Below are 17,241 nucleotides of genomic sequence, written 5' to 3'. Positions count from 1 at the left end.
CACCACCAATGGTAGACCGATGACCGTATCAGTCTGGTCCCTTTAATCCCACAAACCACCACCAATGGTACTTGTACCATGGTCTGGGAATCCCTAATGTTGGTGAGGGCCAGGATGTTTTCTTTACTAAACTAACTATAAATTCCTTTATGGTCTTTTTGTAAAAAAGGAGATACTACTCCATTTAAAATGCAAGAAAATTAAAAAAGAAGGGAAAAAATAGCACATAAACCCAAAGCTCAGAGTAATGTTTTTCAGACATCAATTATATTTGCACTAATCAAACCTTAGCCTACAACACATCTTCAAATGTTGGGGGTAAAGGGTGTCTGTTTTAGGCAAGACACTAATTATAAATCCCATTCAACACTTTCTTCTGTAACAGCCTATTATGACTTGAAAGTCAGCATATGTTGCTGCAAGTATTCTGCATCATTACTGCGACTTACTGTCGTTCATGAACTTTCAACTCATCAATAAGTTTCAGCTGAGTTGTGATTCTCACCATGGGGAAACTTAATAACATCACACCATTCACATTTTGTGTCTTAGACATGTATTCTTAGAGCTAGCAATGTAAGGGGCGAGTGGAGGGGGGGAAGGTCTCAAAAAGAAGCTGGTATAGTAGTCACACAAACTCTTATTCTGTGAGGGAGTTTTTCCTGTGCAGCAAAACTCTTTTGAGTACGATGGAAGGGTAGTGGAAGGATAAAAAACAGCTTTAATTCTGACAGCTGAAATTAATGGCCAGGAGGTCAATGTGTTAAACACATATTCCTTACTTTTTTTGGCTCATCAGTCTTCTGACTAGTCTGACGCAACCCACCATAAACTCCTCTCCTGCACTAACCTCTTCATTACGGAGTAGCAAATGCATCCTACATCAGTCATTTGTTGGATGCACTCCTATTATTACAGGGCATGTCCCACCACTGTCCCTTCTTCTTGTCAGTGTATTTCCATGTGTTCCTCTGTCCATGGATTTTGCAGAGAACCACCTCATTCTTTATCTTATCAGCCCATTTAATTTTCAACATTCATCTGTAGCACCATATCTCAAATGCTTCGATTCTCTTTGTTCCAGTTTTCCTGCTGTCCATGATTCACTACTATACAAAACTGTGCTCCAAATATACATTCTCAGAAATTTCTTCCTCAAATTAAGATCTACATTTGATACCAGTAGGCTTCTCGTTGCCAGGTATGCAATCTTTGCCTATGCTAGTTTGCTTTTTATGGCGTCCTTTCTTTCTCCATCATGGATTATTTTGCTGCCTAGGCAGTGGAATTCCTTAACTTCATCTACTTATTGATCACCAACTTTGATGTTAAGTTTCTCGCTTTTCTCATTTCTACTACATCTCATTACCTTTGTCTTTTTTGGTTTACTCTTAAGTCCATACTCTGTACTCAGACTGTTCACTCCATCCAATAAGCCAGCAATTCTTCTTCGCTTTTACTGAGGATAGCAATGTCATCAGCAAATCCTGCCTTGATATCCTTTCACTCTGAATTTTAATCCCACTGTTGAACCTTTCTTTTATTTCTGTCAGTGCTTCATCGATGTATAGATTGAACAGCAGGTGTGGAAGACTACATCCCTCTCTCTCACTTTTTGGTACTAAATCAGTGTGTCTCACTTTTTAGTCCGAGCACTTCTTTCTTTGTCTTCCAGTCTTCTTTTTACCATTGGTTCTTGTATACAGGGTGTTACAAAAAGGTACGGCCAAACTTTCAGGAAACATTCCTCACACACAAATAAAGAAAAGATGTTATGTGGACATGTGTCCGGAAACGGTTAATTTCCATGTTAGAGCTCATTTTAGTTTCATCAGTATGTACTGTACTTCCTCGATTCACCGCCAGTTGGCCCAATTGAAGGAAGGTAATGTTGACTTTGGTGCTTGTGTTGACATGCGACTCATTGCTCTACAGTACTACCATCAAGCACATCAGTACATAGCATCAACAGGTTAGTGTTCATCACGAACGTGGTTTTGCAGTCAGTGCAATGTTTACAAATGCGGAGTATTTGATGTATGGATCAGCACGGGGCAATAGTCGTGGTGCGGTACGTTTGTATCGAGACGGATTTCCAGAATGAAGGTGTCCCGACAGGAAGACGCTCGAAGCAATTGATCGGTGTCTTAGGGAGCACAGAAAATTCCAGCATATGACTCGCAACTGGGGAAGACCTAGAATGACGAGGACACCTGCAATGGACGAGGCAATTCTTCGTGCAGTTGACGATAACCCTAATGTCAGTGTCAGAGAAGTTGCTCCTATACAAGGTAACGTTGCCCACGTCACTGTATGGAGAGTGCTACGGGAGAACCAGTTGTTTCCGTACCATATACAGCGTGTGCAGGCACTATCAACAGCTGATTGGCCTCCACGGGTACACTTCTGCGAATGGTTCATCCAACAATGTGCCAATCCTCATTTCAGTGCAAATGTTCTCTTTGCGGATGAGGCTTAATTCCAACGTGCTCAAATTGTAAATTTTCACAACCAACGTGTGTGGGCTGACGAGAATCCGCACGCAATTGTGGAATCACGTCATCAACACAGATTTTCTGTGAACGTTTGGGCAGGCATTGTTGGTGATGTCTTGATTGGGCCCCATGTTCTTCCACCTACGCTCAATGGAACACGTTATCATGATTTCATACGGGATACTCTACCTGTGCTGCTAGAACATGTGCCTTTACAAGTATGACACAACATGTGGTTCATGCACGATGGAGATCCTGCACATTTCAGTCGAAGTGTTCGTACGCTTCTCAACAACAGATTCGGTGACCGATGGATTGGTAGAGGCTGACCAATTCTACGGCTCCACACTCTCCTGACCTCAACCCTCTTGACTTTCATTTATGGGGGTATTTGAAAGCTCTTGTCTACGCAACCCCAGTACCAAATGTAGAGACTCTTTGTGCTCGTATTGTGGACGGCTGTGATACAATACGCCATTCTCCAGGGCTGCATCAGCGCATCAGGGATTCCATGCGATGGAGGATGGATGCATGTATCCTCGCTAACGGAGGACATTTTGAACATTTCCTGTAACAAAGTGTTTGAAGTCATGCTGGTACGTTCTGTTGCTGTGCGTTTCCATTCCATGATTAATGTGATTTGAAGAGAAGTAATAAAATGAGCTCTAACATGGAAAGTAAGCGTTTCTGGACACATGTCCACATAACATATTTTCTTTCTTTGTGTGTGAGGAATGTTTCCTGAAAGTTTGGCCGTACCTTTTGTAACACCCTGTATATTACATATTTCCGAACTCTGCCTGTGGCTTACTCTTATTTTTCTCAGAATTTTGAACTTCTTAAACCGTTTTACAGTGGCAAATGCTTTTTCTAGGTCAACGAATCCTATGAGTGTGTCTTGATTTTCTTCAGTCTTGTTTCCATTATGAGGTGCAAAGTGAGAAATGCCTCTCTGGTGCCTTTGCCTTTCCTAAAGCCAAACTAATCATCATCTAACAGATGATTTATTTTCTTTTACAGTCTTTCATGTCAGCAGCTTGGATGCACGAGCTGTTAAGCTGATTGTGCGATAATCTTCACATTTTTCTGCCCTTACCATTTTCAGAATTATGTAGATGATATTTTTCAAAGTATGATGGTATGTCACTGGCCTCAGATTCTACATGCCACCTTGAATAGTCATTTGGTTGATGTTCTCTGCCCCCCCCCCTCCCCCACTGTTTTTGAACTTCTGATAGAACACCGTCTATGTATCCATTACTTGGTCTCAAATCTCCCAGAGATCTTTTAAAGTCTGACTAATACTGAATCCACTACATTATCCACATTGACTCAAATTTCTTATTCTATGGTGTCATCAGACAAGTCGCCCCCCCCCCCCCCATATGGACCTGCAATGCACTCTTTCCACTTATCCGCTCTCCCTTCTGTATTCATCAGAGGAAATCCCATTGCACTCTTAGAATTACAATCCTTGCTTTATTTCACTGAAGGTTGTTTTGACTTTTCTATGCACTGAGTCAGCTCACCTGACAATCTTTTCTTTTTCTATATCTTCCCATCTTTCTTGCAGTCATATCACCATGGCTGTCCTTTACTTCCAAATTTCATTCCTAAAGGATTTGTTCTGCTGTTTTCCTGTCTTTCCCTGAACATTTTTTTACTTCCTTCTTTCGTCCATCAATTGAAGTACTTCACCTGCCTACTCAGGTGTTCCTTATTGCCTTATTGTAATACCACATCACCAGCAAATTACAAACAGGTCTCATCATTCCTCACTACTTCAAGTATCACACTTCCTTTCATATTGATTCTTTCACACAATTCTCTTAAACTTCAGTCTACTCTTTTCATTTTGCAAATTGAGATCCGAGTCTATATCTGCTCCTGGGTATGTCTCACAATGTAATACCAGACTTCAGAATCTCTGACCGTCCGTGATGGAACCTTCCTGTGTCTCTGGATCTTTTCCAAGTATACTGACTCCTCTTGTGATTCTTAAAAAAGAGTATTCTCTATTACCATCTGATATTTATTGCTGTACTCAATTAGTGTTTCTCCTCTCCCATACCTACTGCCAAACCCATATTCTCCCACAACCCTTCCTTCAATTCTTTCTCCTACAACCAGGTTCAAATTCTCCACACTCACTGAACACCACTACATCTAGAGTGAGTCTTTGCATTTCCTTTTTTGATTTCCTAGCTTTCCTACTATTTTCAAACTTCTGACATTCCACACTCTGACTCATAAAATGTTATCCTGGCACTTGGCTATTCCATTTATTTCTGAAGGTCATCCCCCCCTTGGCAGTCTGTTTGTGGAGATCTGAATGAAGAACTAATCCATAATCTTTTGCCAATGGGGAGATCAAGAGATCTCATGACACTTTACCAATTTACAGGCCACATGTTGTGTGAATACACATTACGTTTCTTTAATGTAGTTGTTTCCACTGACTTCTGCATCCTCATGGCATTGATCATCACTGACTCTTCCACCTTTTACTGAATGAGGGTAATTTCTTATGCTGGAAGTCTTCGACTGCCAGTGCCGATCAGTTTTATTCAAAATTTAAGCAGTGGCTGGGTTCAAACCAGGGGCCCAAGAAGTTTTTATTAGTAGTCAAAGACACTATACCTAGACTTCTACCACACACTGCCATCAAATTGTGAATGCTTGAGTAGCTAGAATTGTATCAGAAAATAAAAGTTTTTTTATTACTTACTCGGTGGTCTATATATTTCCATTGTTGGCTTCCCTCTAATCGGCATTGCGTTCCTTCTTCTGTTTCCAAACTCTCTTTGCTGTAAAAGAAAGAGAATATTTGGGAATAAGATAGTATAACAACAACATTCAGAATGCAGGTAATGTTGACAATATGACACTGCATTAATTTAAAAAAAAAAATAGTGAAAATTGGGATTGATTCCATGATTCAGAAAATTCTCTTTAATGAATTAGTTATTTCCTGTTCCACTCACAAACAGAACAAGGGAAAAAATTACTTACTATTCATGCCTCCACATGAGCCTTACTTCCTTGTATCTTAGCAGTCCTTAAGCAAAGTGTATGTTGGTGGCAGTAGAATTATTCTGCAGTCAGCTTCAGATGCTAGTTTTCTAAATTTTCTGAATACTGTTTCACAAAAAGAATGTCCTCTTTCATCCAGATATTTCCATTGAGTGCATGAAGTACCTCCACGACACTCATGTGTTGACTGAATTTACAGGTAACAAATGTGGCACCCCGTCTACAAATTGCTTCAATGTTTTCCTGCTATCCGATATGGTAGGAATTCCAAACACTCTAGCAGTACTCAAGAATGGACTGCAATAGCATTCTATACACAGTCTCCTTTACATATGAGCTACACTTTCCAAAATTCTCGCTATAAAACAACGTCGAGCATTCGCCTTTCCAACTACCAACCTGACTTGCGCATTCCATTTCATACTGCTTTGCAATGTTATGCCTAGATATTTAAGGGATGTAACTGCTTCAAGCAGCTCATTACTAATGCCGTATTTGAAAATTATGAGATTATTTTTCCTACTTATCTGCATTAACTTACATTTTTCTACGTTTAGAGCAAGCTGTCAGTCATTACACCAACTAGATATTCTATCTATTTTGTATCCCCCTACAGTCAGTCAATACCACCACCTTCCTGTATCACAGTGTCATCAACAAGCAGTCATAAACTGCTGTTCAACATGTCCATGAGATCATTTTTGTATATTGAGAATAAGAGTGATCCTATCACACTTCCCTGTGGCACTCCTGACAATACCGTTGTCTCTGATGAATACTCGCCATAGAGGACAAAATACTGGTTCTATTACTTAAGAAGACTTTCTATCACTCATATCTGAGAACCTAATCCATATTCTCAGACCTTCATCAACAGTCTACAGTGCGACACTGTATCAAACGCTTTCTGGAAACCTAGGAATGTGGAATCTGCCGTTGCCCTTCATCGATGGTTTGCAGGATATCATGTGAGAAAAGAACACAGGTTGTACAAAGTTAAAGATGCCGTCATGAATTTTACACACATGTACAATGTATATGTACATGATGATACTGCAGCTATGTAAATATGATAATATAAATTAACTGTATGCAACACAAGTAATAAATACAAATGTTGGGCACAATACATTGCTAGACAGTACACACTATAAGATTCAAATAGGCAAAGTAAGAGTTAAGGAACAGCTTGTCGTTAATGCAAATTCTATGGCCGGTTAGTAAATAGATGAATCGGAAAAAATCACATCAACTGCAGTTTTACATATTTTGGTTGGTTGGTTTTTGGGGGAGGAGACCAGACAGCGAGGTCATCGGTCTCATCGGATTAGGGGCGGATGGGGAAGAAAGTCAGCCATGCCCTTTGAAAGGAACCATCCCGGCATTTGCCTGGAGCGATTTAGGGAAATCACGGAAAACCTAAATCAGGATGGCCGGACGCGGGATTGAACAGTCGTCCTCCCGAATGCGAGTCCAGTGTTACATATTTTGAATTAAAGCCCTCCACCACATTTTCTGTCTGTATTTGAAGGTTAATTTCAGCAACTTGCGTATGGACTTTGGTACAGTTTTCACTAATAGATAGACTGATTCACAAGGAAAGTTTGAGTACATAATTTATTACCACTACACAAGGCAAGTTGTCAGGATGTAGATATTAAGTGCCTCCTGTTCAAAGTCGGGGTGAGTCACCAGCACATACATTAGCCCATGTTACTTTGTGTTCAAATTGAATGAATGCCAAGGAATGTAGTTGAGATACTATCACTACTGTGCAGTCTAGAAAGAATATTAGCAGTTTTAGAGTGATGAATCTGAATTCATTGGTTCCAAACCACATATTACACATTTTAAGGAGCTCTTCACTTTTCTGCTTTAGTTCTTCTGAGTCTCTCACTGTATGCCCAATTAGCCTATAAACTCTGTCTTTTTGTAGCTCTTGAATTCCAGAAATGTACATCATTGGTCCCTCTAGCACCATCTGCTGTCTACATGTCGGCCTGGGCACAACTTCATTTTTCGTTAAGTCATAATTTGTTTTCCACTACAGTTTATTCCTTGGTATGTTTGTTTATATTTCTGTCTCCCCTTTCAAACAAACATATTTACATTGCTCTTTGAACATCTCCCACTTCGAGTGTGTCGTAGCAGTTTACATACACCTGGTGCAGGGTGTACTACAACAAGACGTAAGTGTATAGACAGATGTGGTAAAACGTACTCTCAAAAGGTTTGGGATACCACTAAATTGGTGGTAAGTATGCTTCCCGAGGACCACAAATGACAGATTAATTTTGTGGTAAGTATACTTCCAAGCCCCTTCCGAAACTACATTGGTGGTAACCATACTTGCCAATAACCATTAAAACACCATTGTTTGGTGGGATATATAATTCCCACTAACCTGAAAGCTATATTTCACAACAAACAGAAACTACAGCTGGTGTAGATGCAAGGAGCGTAGATAAGTAGTAACACATATTCCCTCAAACGCTATAAAGAAATATATTTAGTGGGAAGCGGTTAAATTACTACGTGTGTCTACTAAAGTGATGAAATGTGGTATCTAATGTAAATGGATAGATAAAAAATCTACTCTCCAAGTGGTGGCAGGGGAAAAACACACACACACACACACACACACACACACACACACACACACACACACACAAGGATTTAACATTTACAAGCTTTCAGTGGCAGTGGCTCCTTCGTCTGGCAGAGAGTTGAAGGGAAAGGAAGAGGGGCAAAGGAAATAGACTGGAGGGGTTTGAGGGAAATGGATACAGCTCAAAAAGTCACGCAGAACCCCGGGTCAGGGTACACCTACCAGACAGAAAGAGAAGGAAAAGTTGATTGTTGGGGACTGCACGGGACGAGATTTGAAAACCTCAGTGCTTCAAGGTGGAAGACAGGATAATACACATGACAGAGATTACTACTAAAACATCATGCACAAGTTGTTAAGAGTGAAACGCTAATTGCACTATACATAACAGACGTGGGAGTAGGAGGGGGGGGGGGGGGGGGGGGGAGGGGGTGCTAAAAATAGACAAGTCAGATAATGAAAGATGTAGAAACTAAAATGGAGTCAAGAAAGGCGTAGTTACTGTGAATAAATGCTGAGACAGATGGAATTAAAGCAAATTAAGGACAGGTGAGGGGGGGGGGGGGTGAGAACCAAGGAAGTGTTGTAGTGCTAGTTCCCACCAGTGGAGTTCTGAGAAACTGGTGTTTGGGGGAAGAATCCAGATGGTGCGTATGGTGAAACAGGCACCAAGGTTATGACTGTCATGTTGCAAAGCATGCTCTGCAATAGGATATTGTGTACTGCCTGTATACACACTCTGCCTGTGCCCATTCATCTGACTGATAACTGGGTGGTAGTCATGGTGATGTAAAAGGCTGAACAGTATTTACGTAACAGCTGGTATATGATGTGTCATTTCACAGATGGCTCTCCCTTTGATAGTATATGCTTTGCCAGTTACAGGGCTGCTACAGATGGCGACAGGAGGGTGCATAGGGCAAGTCTTGCAGTGGGGATGGTCACAAGGTAGGAGCCTTAGGGTAGGGAGATGGGTCCAGAAGGAGCATAGGGTCTGATAAGGATGTAGCGAAGATTGGGAGGGCAACGAAAAGCTGTTCTAGGTGTGGTGGGCAAGATTTCTGACAGAGTGGATGTCATTTCAGGGCATGATTTTAGGAGGTCCTGATCTTGTCCGAAGTAGCTGTCTGATACATTCCAGACCAGGATAATATTTGGGTGACCATGTGGTGGTCTCTGAAGTTGTTTTTTGAAAGGATCTGGAGTACCAGCCCTATTTATTCACAGTTACTACTCCTTCTCTTACTCCCATTTTAGATTTCTGCATCTTTTTTTTTCTGACCTGTCTATTTTTCACCACCCCCCCTCCCACCTCTGTTACATACAATGCACTCAGCGTTTCACTCTTATTAACTCGTGCATGACATTTTAGAACTAGTCTCTGTCTTGCATGTTATCCTGTCTTCCACATTTAAGCTCTCAGGTTTTCAAATCTCATCCCGGAATAGTCTCCAACAATCAGTCTTTTCTTCTCATCCCATTCAATAACTCTCCCCTTACCTGGGATTCTGGGTGACTTTTCTGAGCTGCACCCCTTTTCCTAAACCTCTTCAGTCCCTTTCCTTCACCCCTCTTCCTTCCCCTTCAACCCTATTGCCAGAAGCTTATAAACTTTAAATCCTTTTGTGTGTGTGCCCCTGCCACCACTTGGTGAGTAGATTTTTTTTTATGTAGCCATTTACATTATATTATCAATAACTGTCATTTTCATTGAAATATGGTATCTATCCAACCTAACTATCAGTTTTGTTTTCAACTGTTTTCTCACAAATTTTTTTCTGCAACTTATCATTTCCTCTTTACGACATTTCCTAGTTGTTTTGTTTAATTCAGAACATTTTGCCATGTTCCTGTTATTGTCTGAAACACTCAATTTTATTATGGGCCTGCCCAGCCCCACGTGAAATCAGTTAAAAAAAAAAAATAAGAAAACAAACCTTGATGATTTATTATTTTGCAATTATTGGTCATTTTAGCCCAGCTATAAAAAAAGAAAAAAAATTAATAAAAAATTATAGAGTTTTTGGATACTTTGTTTCTGAATTATTTATTTGTTTCCAAAATTGTGTGACTTTTATCCCATTTCGAATTTTTAAAATCGTCATATCTCAAAAACTATTAGAAGTGAAGCAGTAAAACGTATACCATTTCGTTCAGTTTATAGTTTTAAAGTAGGCACTACTCAACCAAATGCATTAAATACTGAATTTCCCTTACCAAACTTAATATAATTCTGAAAATTTCAAATTCGGATGGGTCTTACACTATTTTTTAATCTGTGTGCCAAATTTATTGATAGTATTTCAAAGGGAACATTTGGAGAGGCATTTTATTATACTGCAATTCACATTGCCAACTGCACATTGCCAACTGTACCTCAGCTGCACATAGTTTGCAAGCTGGTTCATTCAACTACAGTTAAAATGAAATTCTTTACTACTAATTAAGCCCACTTCATTTTATCATTTTCAAATTGTACTAAATTATGCCATGTAACTAACAACATAAATACTATAATGGATAGTAGGGCCTTTTCCATTTTATATAATTTTTATTTTCAGTAGTAGCAGTTCGTATTTATAGAACAACAGTATAAAGATCTATACTATCAATACATAATATAACAAAAAACATTCACATCTACTGAAGTAATTCACTTCTGTAAAATTAACAAAGTACTGGTGAGAGGAAGGTGACCTAGTTGCTGCAGGCACATAGTAACTCAATAAGCTCATACGCAGGGATAAGGTGGCGGAAAAGAGTCAGTGTCATGATTTAAAATGGTTAGTCACCCAAATAAAATGCTGAAAGTCACATGTTGGAATGCAACAACCAAGCACAGCAAATGTAGTGGAATACTGTATTTGTCGCATTCATCTTTTTATTGGGCAATTAAGCATTTGAAGTCATGACACTGGCACATTTGTGCCACCTTGTCACCAAAGGATATTCACATAGAACTGAATCAAAAAAGCATCTAAAACAAGAGTTGAGGTGATTTTCTGAACATTCATATTGATCAGTTGTGGAAGATCAGCATGATCAAATATTTACTTCCCTCCAACTGTTTGATATATATTTATATATGCTATCAGTCACTTTTTTCTATGTGACAAAAGTGGTGAGTAGTGACAGAGAGGACTAGTTTACTTGAATTTTCCCATAGAAGCTGTGAGTGGGCTATTGGTCATTTTAAACTTGGGACAATTTTTACATCTTCCACAATTTTTTAATATGAGCCAAAGCATAACTGTGCTGCTGGTATTTTCAAATTTCCCCACCATATTTTAACACAGGTCACATAAGCTGTGACATCAGAGGGGTTGTGAGGGTGACTGCAGTACCATAACAGACAACATATTAGTGCGTGAAATGGGAACTTCTATATTGGATTTTGAATTTCCCACAATTTTTAACTTAGGACGAGTGGGCTCGGGGATTCTAAACCTGAGATCCAGTGCCCATGGTTTGTGAGGCAGGCAGCGGCAGAGTGAGGGGGAGGGGGGAGTGTAGGACAACTGCATTATTACAACATTTTAAACTTGAATTTCCCACCAATTTATATTTAGAATACATGGGGGGTCTAGGTTTCTAAACTTAGGATTCTGTGCATGTTGTCCATGGGGGCACATAAGGCAGTGTGCAGCAGCAGGACCAGTAGAGCAGTAGGCGAGGTGCTGTTAGCATGTGGTCGGTGACTGCAGTGGCCCTTAGAGACATGAGCTGAAGAGATTCTCCTGCATTTATTTTTACACGAAGACAATCATTCCTATCCTATATAAAACCAGCAGCAGTGGAAGATGTTTAAACGTTAAATATGAACGTAGCACAACTGGACTTGGGCCAAGTCACTCCAAACAAGATGTCAGGTTTTGATGTCAGATGGATGGGGACAAATTGTCTAAATATACAGGCTGCACTATTTTTTAACTTAAGGCGAGCGAACTTTAATGTCAAATGAAAATCGATTTTTGAATTTCCTGCTATTTTAAACTTGGGTCAGTTGACCTGACAACCACGCCAGCTGCACCCATAGTCCTAGATCCAGCATATTGGATTCTGAAGTCACAGGGTTAGGGAAATCCTACAAAATCTGTGAACAGGGCAGTCTGCACTCCTATCCCAGGTCCACCCTCTCCAATTTTCAACCACGTGGATCACTCCACATTTTTGTGTTTGCCATTATCCTACCTGAACACTCAACTGTGACACCATAGGAATGTTGAAAACTCTATACTTTTTGAAATGCCTGCTATTTTTTCTTTTCCTGCCATTTTGTACACAAGGCCATTAGCCCTGTCACATGGGTGAGGGGAGAAATCTGGTAATGTTGCATGATGTGATAGGGGAGGAGGAGGGGAATCTGGAAACAATGCTGATTGCACCCTTAGTTGCACAGTGCCACTACTACTGGTTACTGCATCCAGTTGCTTTACTGCGTCAACGTGGAGTAATCATGATTGTGTCAGTTCAGAGGTGTAAAGTTCAATGTCTCTTAAAGACAGGGTACGGACATTTTGTAAAATGTATGGTGCAGGTACGGTACGCAACTGCCAGCACATAGTAGAATTACAGTGTGCCTGTAACAGGGAACCTCGACTGGGTGTATGCAGAAAATTGTTTGAATAGTTATTACAGAAAGAGGTTTGTTCTCGTGCAGCGTCCCACTGACGACAAACCGTTAGGGACCATACATCGCGTCTTACCACATATTGAGGTTTCTTATTGTTCCGTTCACATATGATGCGCAGGAAGAACCACTTGAATGCCTCTGTGCGCACTGTAATTAATCTTATCTTATTTTCGCAGTCGCCACCAAAGTGACACTAAGGAGGATACATTCCCAGACTACTCAATTTAGCTTGAAACTTCATAAGTAGGCTTTCACAGAATAATTGGCTTCTATCTTCAAATCACCCCCCCCCCCCCCCAAATGGAGCAATCGAATGGAACAATAAGAGACAAGTATGGCAAGACTGCATATTGTCAACTTATTTATTCAATATGTATGCAGAGGCGATAATGAGGACTGCTGTGTTAAATGAGGGAGAAACTAGAGTTAAAATGATTGGGATAAATATAAATAACTTTAGGTATGCAGATGAAACCATCCTGATGGCAGAAAATGAAGATGAGTTAAAAACCCTGGTATTAAGGTGAAAGAAGAAGTGCAAAGGCTGGCCTAATGCTGAATGTCAAGGAAATTAACACCTGTGACTTCATGGCATCTAGGAGGAGAAACATTGGAGGTAGTTTCTATGTTGATTTATATTGGCTCCCAGATCTTTGCTGTTACTGACTGGAGCTATGAATCAGAGAGACACTCGTTACTTGGTAGAAAGCAATGTTGAACCCTGATAATATTTTAAGGAGTAGAGATATAACTATAACAAAGGTCCATGAAGTAATGGATACAATATTTTCCAGTTATGATGTATGGATGTGAGTACTGGACCATTAGAAAGACTGAATGGTATAGATTCCCTTGAATTCTGGTTGGAGGGAACTATTTGTTCCATGGACTGTGAAGAGAACAAATAGGCCAGTATACAGAAATTACAACCAGAGGGTTTCTTGAAAAGAAACAAAAACTGATCTACTTGGGCACATCTTCAGACAACACGATTCACTAAAAAGACATTAATGCTGAGGAAGAAGAGGCTGCAAGCGATGAGATGTACCAATGGCATCAAGATAGTAGTGGAGTCCAACCTGGAAAATCTATGGGAGATCGCGCAGGTCAGAAGCAACTGGCATGCTTTAGTCACTGGGGTCACGGGCAGTTGGAATCGACTAATCAGTTAGAGAGAGAGAGAGAGAGAGAGAGAGAGAGAGAGAGAGAGAGAGATTTTAAAGTGAGCCAGTTCAGGTTTTTCAGAATCCCCTGTGTCAAACGAAACTGTGACTATTTGTCCTGCTCTTCTTTGTATATGTTCAGTATCTGCTGTTCTATCTGGTATGGATCCGACACACTTGAGCAATGTTCTAGCATGGGTCACACAAACACGTTGCAGGCAATCTCCGTTGACCGATTACATTTTCTCAGTAAGCTACCATTCAACCGAAGTCTGCCACCTGCTTCACCCTACAACTGAATCTATGTGATTAATCAACTTCACACCCCTACAAATTTTTGCCAGGTATTTGTGTATAAAGTGGTTGATTCAAACTAGTCTTACGATACTACTTTTTTTTAGTTTTGTGCACAATTTTACATTTGTGAACATTTCAGATATTACTTCATTATAGATAGATGCATCACAGGCAAAAAGTTTGAGACTACTATTAAAACAGTGTCCGCCAAGTTATTAATTTACAAGGTGATCCTCATTAATGTTTAAAAACACCCGAAACGACGTAGGTGACACTGAGGCAAGTAATTTAATATAAGACTTATGGGCTGCAAATGTCGGGAAATAACCGAAAAGTAGATGACAAACACGTTACATCGCCCGATGATGTACATCGTCCGCACTTCCAGCCGTTGAGCCTATCAATCTACTGTACCGGATCATCTCTCACAAAATCACCTCTTCACGTCGGTGGAGCTCTGGGCCGACGTGCGAGACTTAGCGTGTGTGACACGTGTTTACACTGTGGTAAGTTTTATTATTTTATTAGCAGTTTCGCAAGTCTCCGTTGGTTTATTGCAAAGTGCAGTACAACAAAAACCTACCGTATTGCGTCACAAGTAAATGAGTTTAAGCTTCGAATTTGCGTCGTTACCCATAAATGACCTACGCATCCTTTATCAGTAAGTTTTGTAAACAAAAAAGGGGGCAAAAGGAAAAACTCAACAACAGCTGTTGCTTGGTTACCTCCTGGTAACGTCACGTATGTTCAGCACTTGTCATCCGCTTTTGAGGCATTTTCCGACCCCACGTTGTTTTTGTAATTAATTGCTTTCTCGGCGTCATCTACATCGCTTAGGGGTTTTTTTATGCGTTAGTAAGAATTACTTTGTGCAACATAAAACAGCAAGAGCCCCAACACACTTTCCTGGGACACCGCTGAAATTAATTCTACATCTATACTGTGTCCTTACCTACAGAAATCCTCTATCCAGACTAAATTAAATGAGCAGCATGACAATGAACTCAAGTACTCCTCAATTCGTCTTTATTTCACAACAACGTGATCATTACACTGAAAGTACGACCACATAAAACGTTGGATAATTCCTTGAATTGAAGAAAACACCCCTCGTTAATATGGATCCAATACAGGTGACATTCATCAAACAGCGTTTTAAAATACAAACACCGTTTTAATCATACGGTTTGTCTTCAAAGTAATGCGCAGGAATCGTTTTCACTGCACAATCGGCAAACGCTTCACAACACAGATTTGTTGCGCCTCCACGTGTGCGAAGTCTGTGAGCGACGCTGAATATAAAATTGAGTGCACAGCCTCAGCAGCTCAAGAATCAGCATCCAATATGTATTCTGGGAACCACAAGTCTTGAACACCTGGTGCCCGCATGCCAGACCTTGACACTACGCGCCAGAGAACAAAGCAATGTGCTAATAAGAGGTAAGTTGGGATTGGACAATGGGCGGTGTTACACACAGGATGTAAAGCAACTTTTCGTGAAAGGAATGCCTTTGGTTCAGGGACTCTGTCATAGCCGTTCACACCTACTTGCATACAATTGCTAAAGCAAACAAGCTGTACAGTAACCCAAGTATTACTTGTTACAAACGTGCATTCGACTACATAGTTGTGAGGAGCAAGGGTTAAGTAGTGGCCGTGAGACTGTAGTGTATCAACGTTGTGTCACAAATCGCAATGAGCAACACATCTATAACATCACTGGTCAAGACATTATCCATAACGTTCTGAAAAGAAAAGTGTATGCAAAAGTTGTGCACACACCTTGATCACCTAAACTCTCGAACAAAAGCACGAAGCGAGAACACTTGCTGTGACCATTGAATTGTGAGACAGAGAAAATTCTTTTCTGGAAAAAAATCTCGGGTGACGAGACTTCTTGTTAGCAATAGAAACCTTCCGCAAAACGATGAAGTGCAGAAATCCAATGAAAGGGCACAGCTTTCACGACAACCCGGCATTCAAGCCAATGTGATACGCAATTTGAACACCATCCACTATGCAGAAAAATGAAGCGTTAAAACCATCTTCCCTCTCGTTTTTATTAGTCCTGTCTCGGAACTTTTCGGACTGACACGGTTGGGTTAGGACTGAAAGTCAAACTACGGAGAACGTATGACTTCATTACGGACTGCCTAACTACATACGTAGGATCTATATATTACGCATGCCACTGTACAATGTATGGCAGAGGGTACTTTGTACCGCTGCTTATCATTCCCTTCCCTGTTCCACTCGCAAAGGGAGCCGAGAGCAAAATGACTGCCTGCAAGCAATTGTGCAATGTCTTATTCTTCGTTGTTTTATCGTAACAGAGGAGAGGGAGAAGATCGCCTTATCGCCAAGGATTCTATCTACGCTCACGATGCATTCCCATGAGACCCATTTACTGAACGAACCTACCAGTAACAGACTAGCAGCACGCTTCTAAATTACTTCAGTTTATTCCTTTAATATGAGACAGCGAGGATTCGAAACAGTCTACTAAGATTAATAATTTTTTCATAATGTGGAGCCACAGTCATATTTCTTTAAAGTCAGTACCGCCATTTCACTTTTTTATTTGCAGCCTTACATTTACACGATCATTATTTCGCCTTTAAAGTGTCATTATCAAGAGTTTTAATGTTATACAGTGCCTAAGATGGCATACTGTCGTATTTAAAATACACTATTAGACACATTGTCTAAGGGTTAAAATTTCTGGTAAAAACCTACTGCTTTGTTTTATCACTGAGTATACCATTTTGACTGAATGACAGTTGGCTAAGACTTAGCTAACTGTCATTCAGTCAAGATGGTATACACAGTGATAAAACAAAGCAGTAGGTTTCTACCAGAAATTTTGACCCTTAGACAATGTGTCTAATAGTGTATTTTAAATACGACAGTATGCCATCTTAGGCACTGTATAACATTAAAACACTTGATAATGTCACTTTAAAGCCGAAATAATGATCGTGTAAATGTAAAACTGCAAATAAAAAAGTGAAA

The 17,241-nt window shown here is 40.2% G+C and overlaps 1 protein-coding gene across 2 annotated transcripts in view; it reads right to left on the bottom strand.

Annotated features, from left to right (window-relative positions):
- Positions 1-17,241, bottom strand: part of LOC124709133 — a 490,737-nt gene that overhangs the window by 122,380 nt on the left and 351,116 nt on the right. For both annotated transcript variants that reach the window (XM_047240800.1, XM_047240809.1), the window contains one exon: positions 5,224-5,302. In XM_047240800.1, the coding sequence (XP_047096756.1) occupies positions 5,224-5,302 (79 nt within the window). The remainder of the gene's footprint in view (positions 1-5,223; positions 5,303-17,241) is intronic.

The sequence above is a fragment of the Schistocerca piceifrons genome, chromosome 1 (genome assembly GCF_021461385.2).
Source record: "Schistocerca piceifrons isolate TAMUIC-IGC-003096 chromosome 1, iqSchPice1.1, whole genome shotgun sequence".
Lineage (NCBI taxonomy): Eukaryota > Metazoa > Arthropoda > Insecta > Orthoptera > Acrididae > Schistocerca > Schistocerca piceifrons.
The sequence above is the reverse complement of the archived record's forward strand: the minus strand, read 5'-3'. Positions and strand labels throughout refer to the sequence as shown.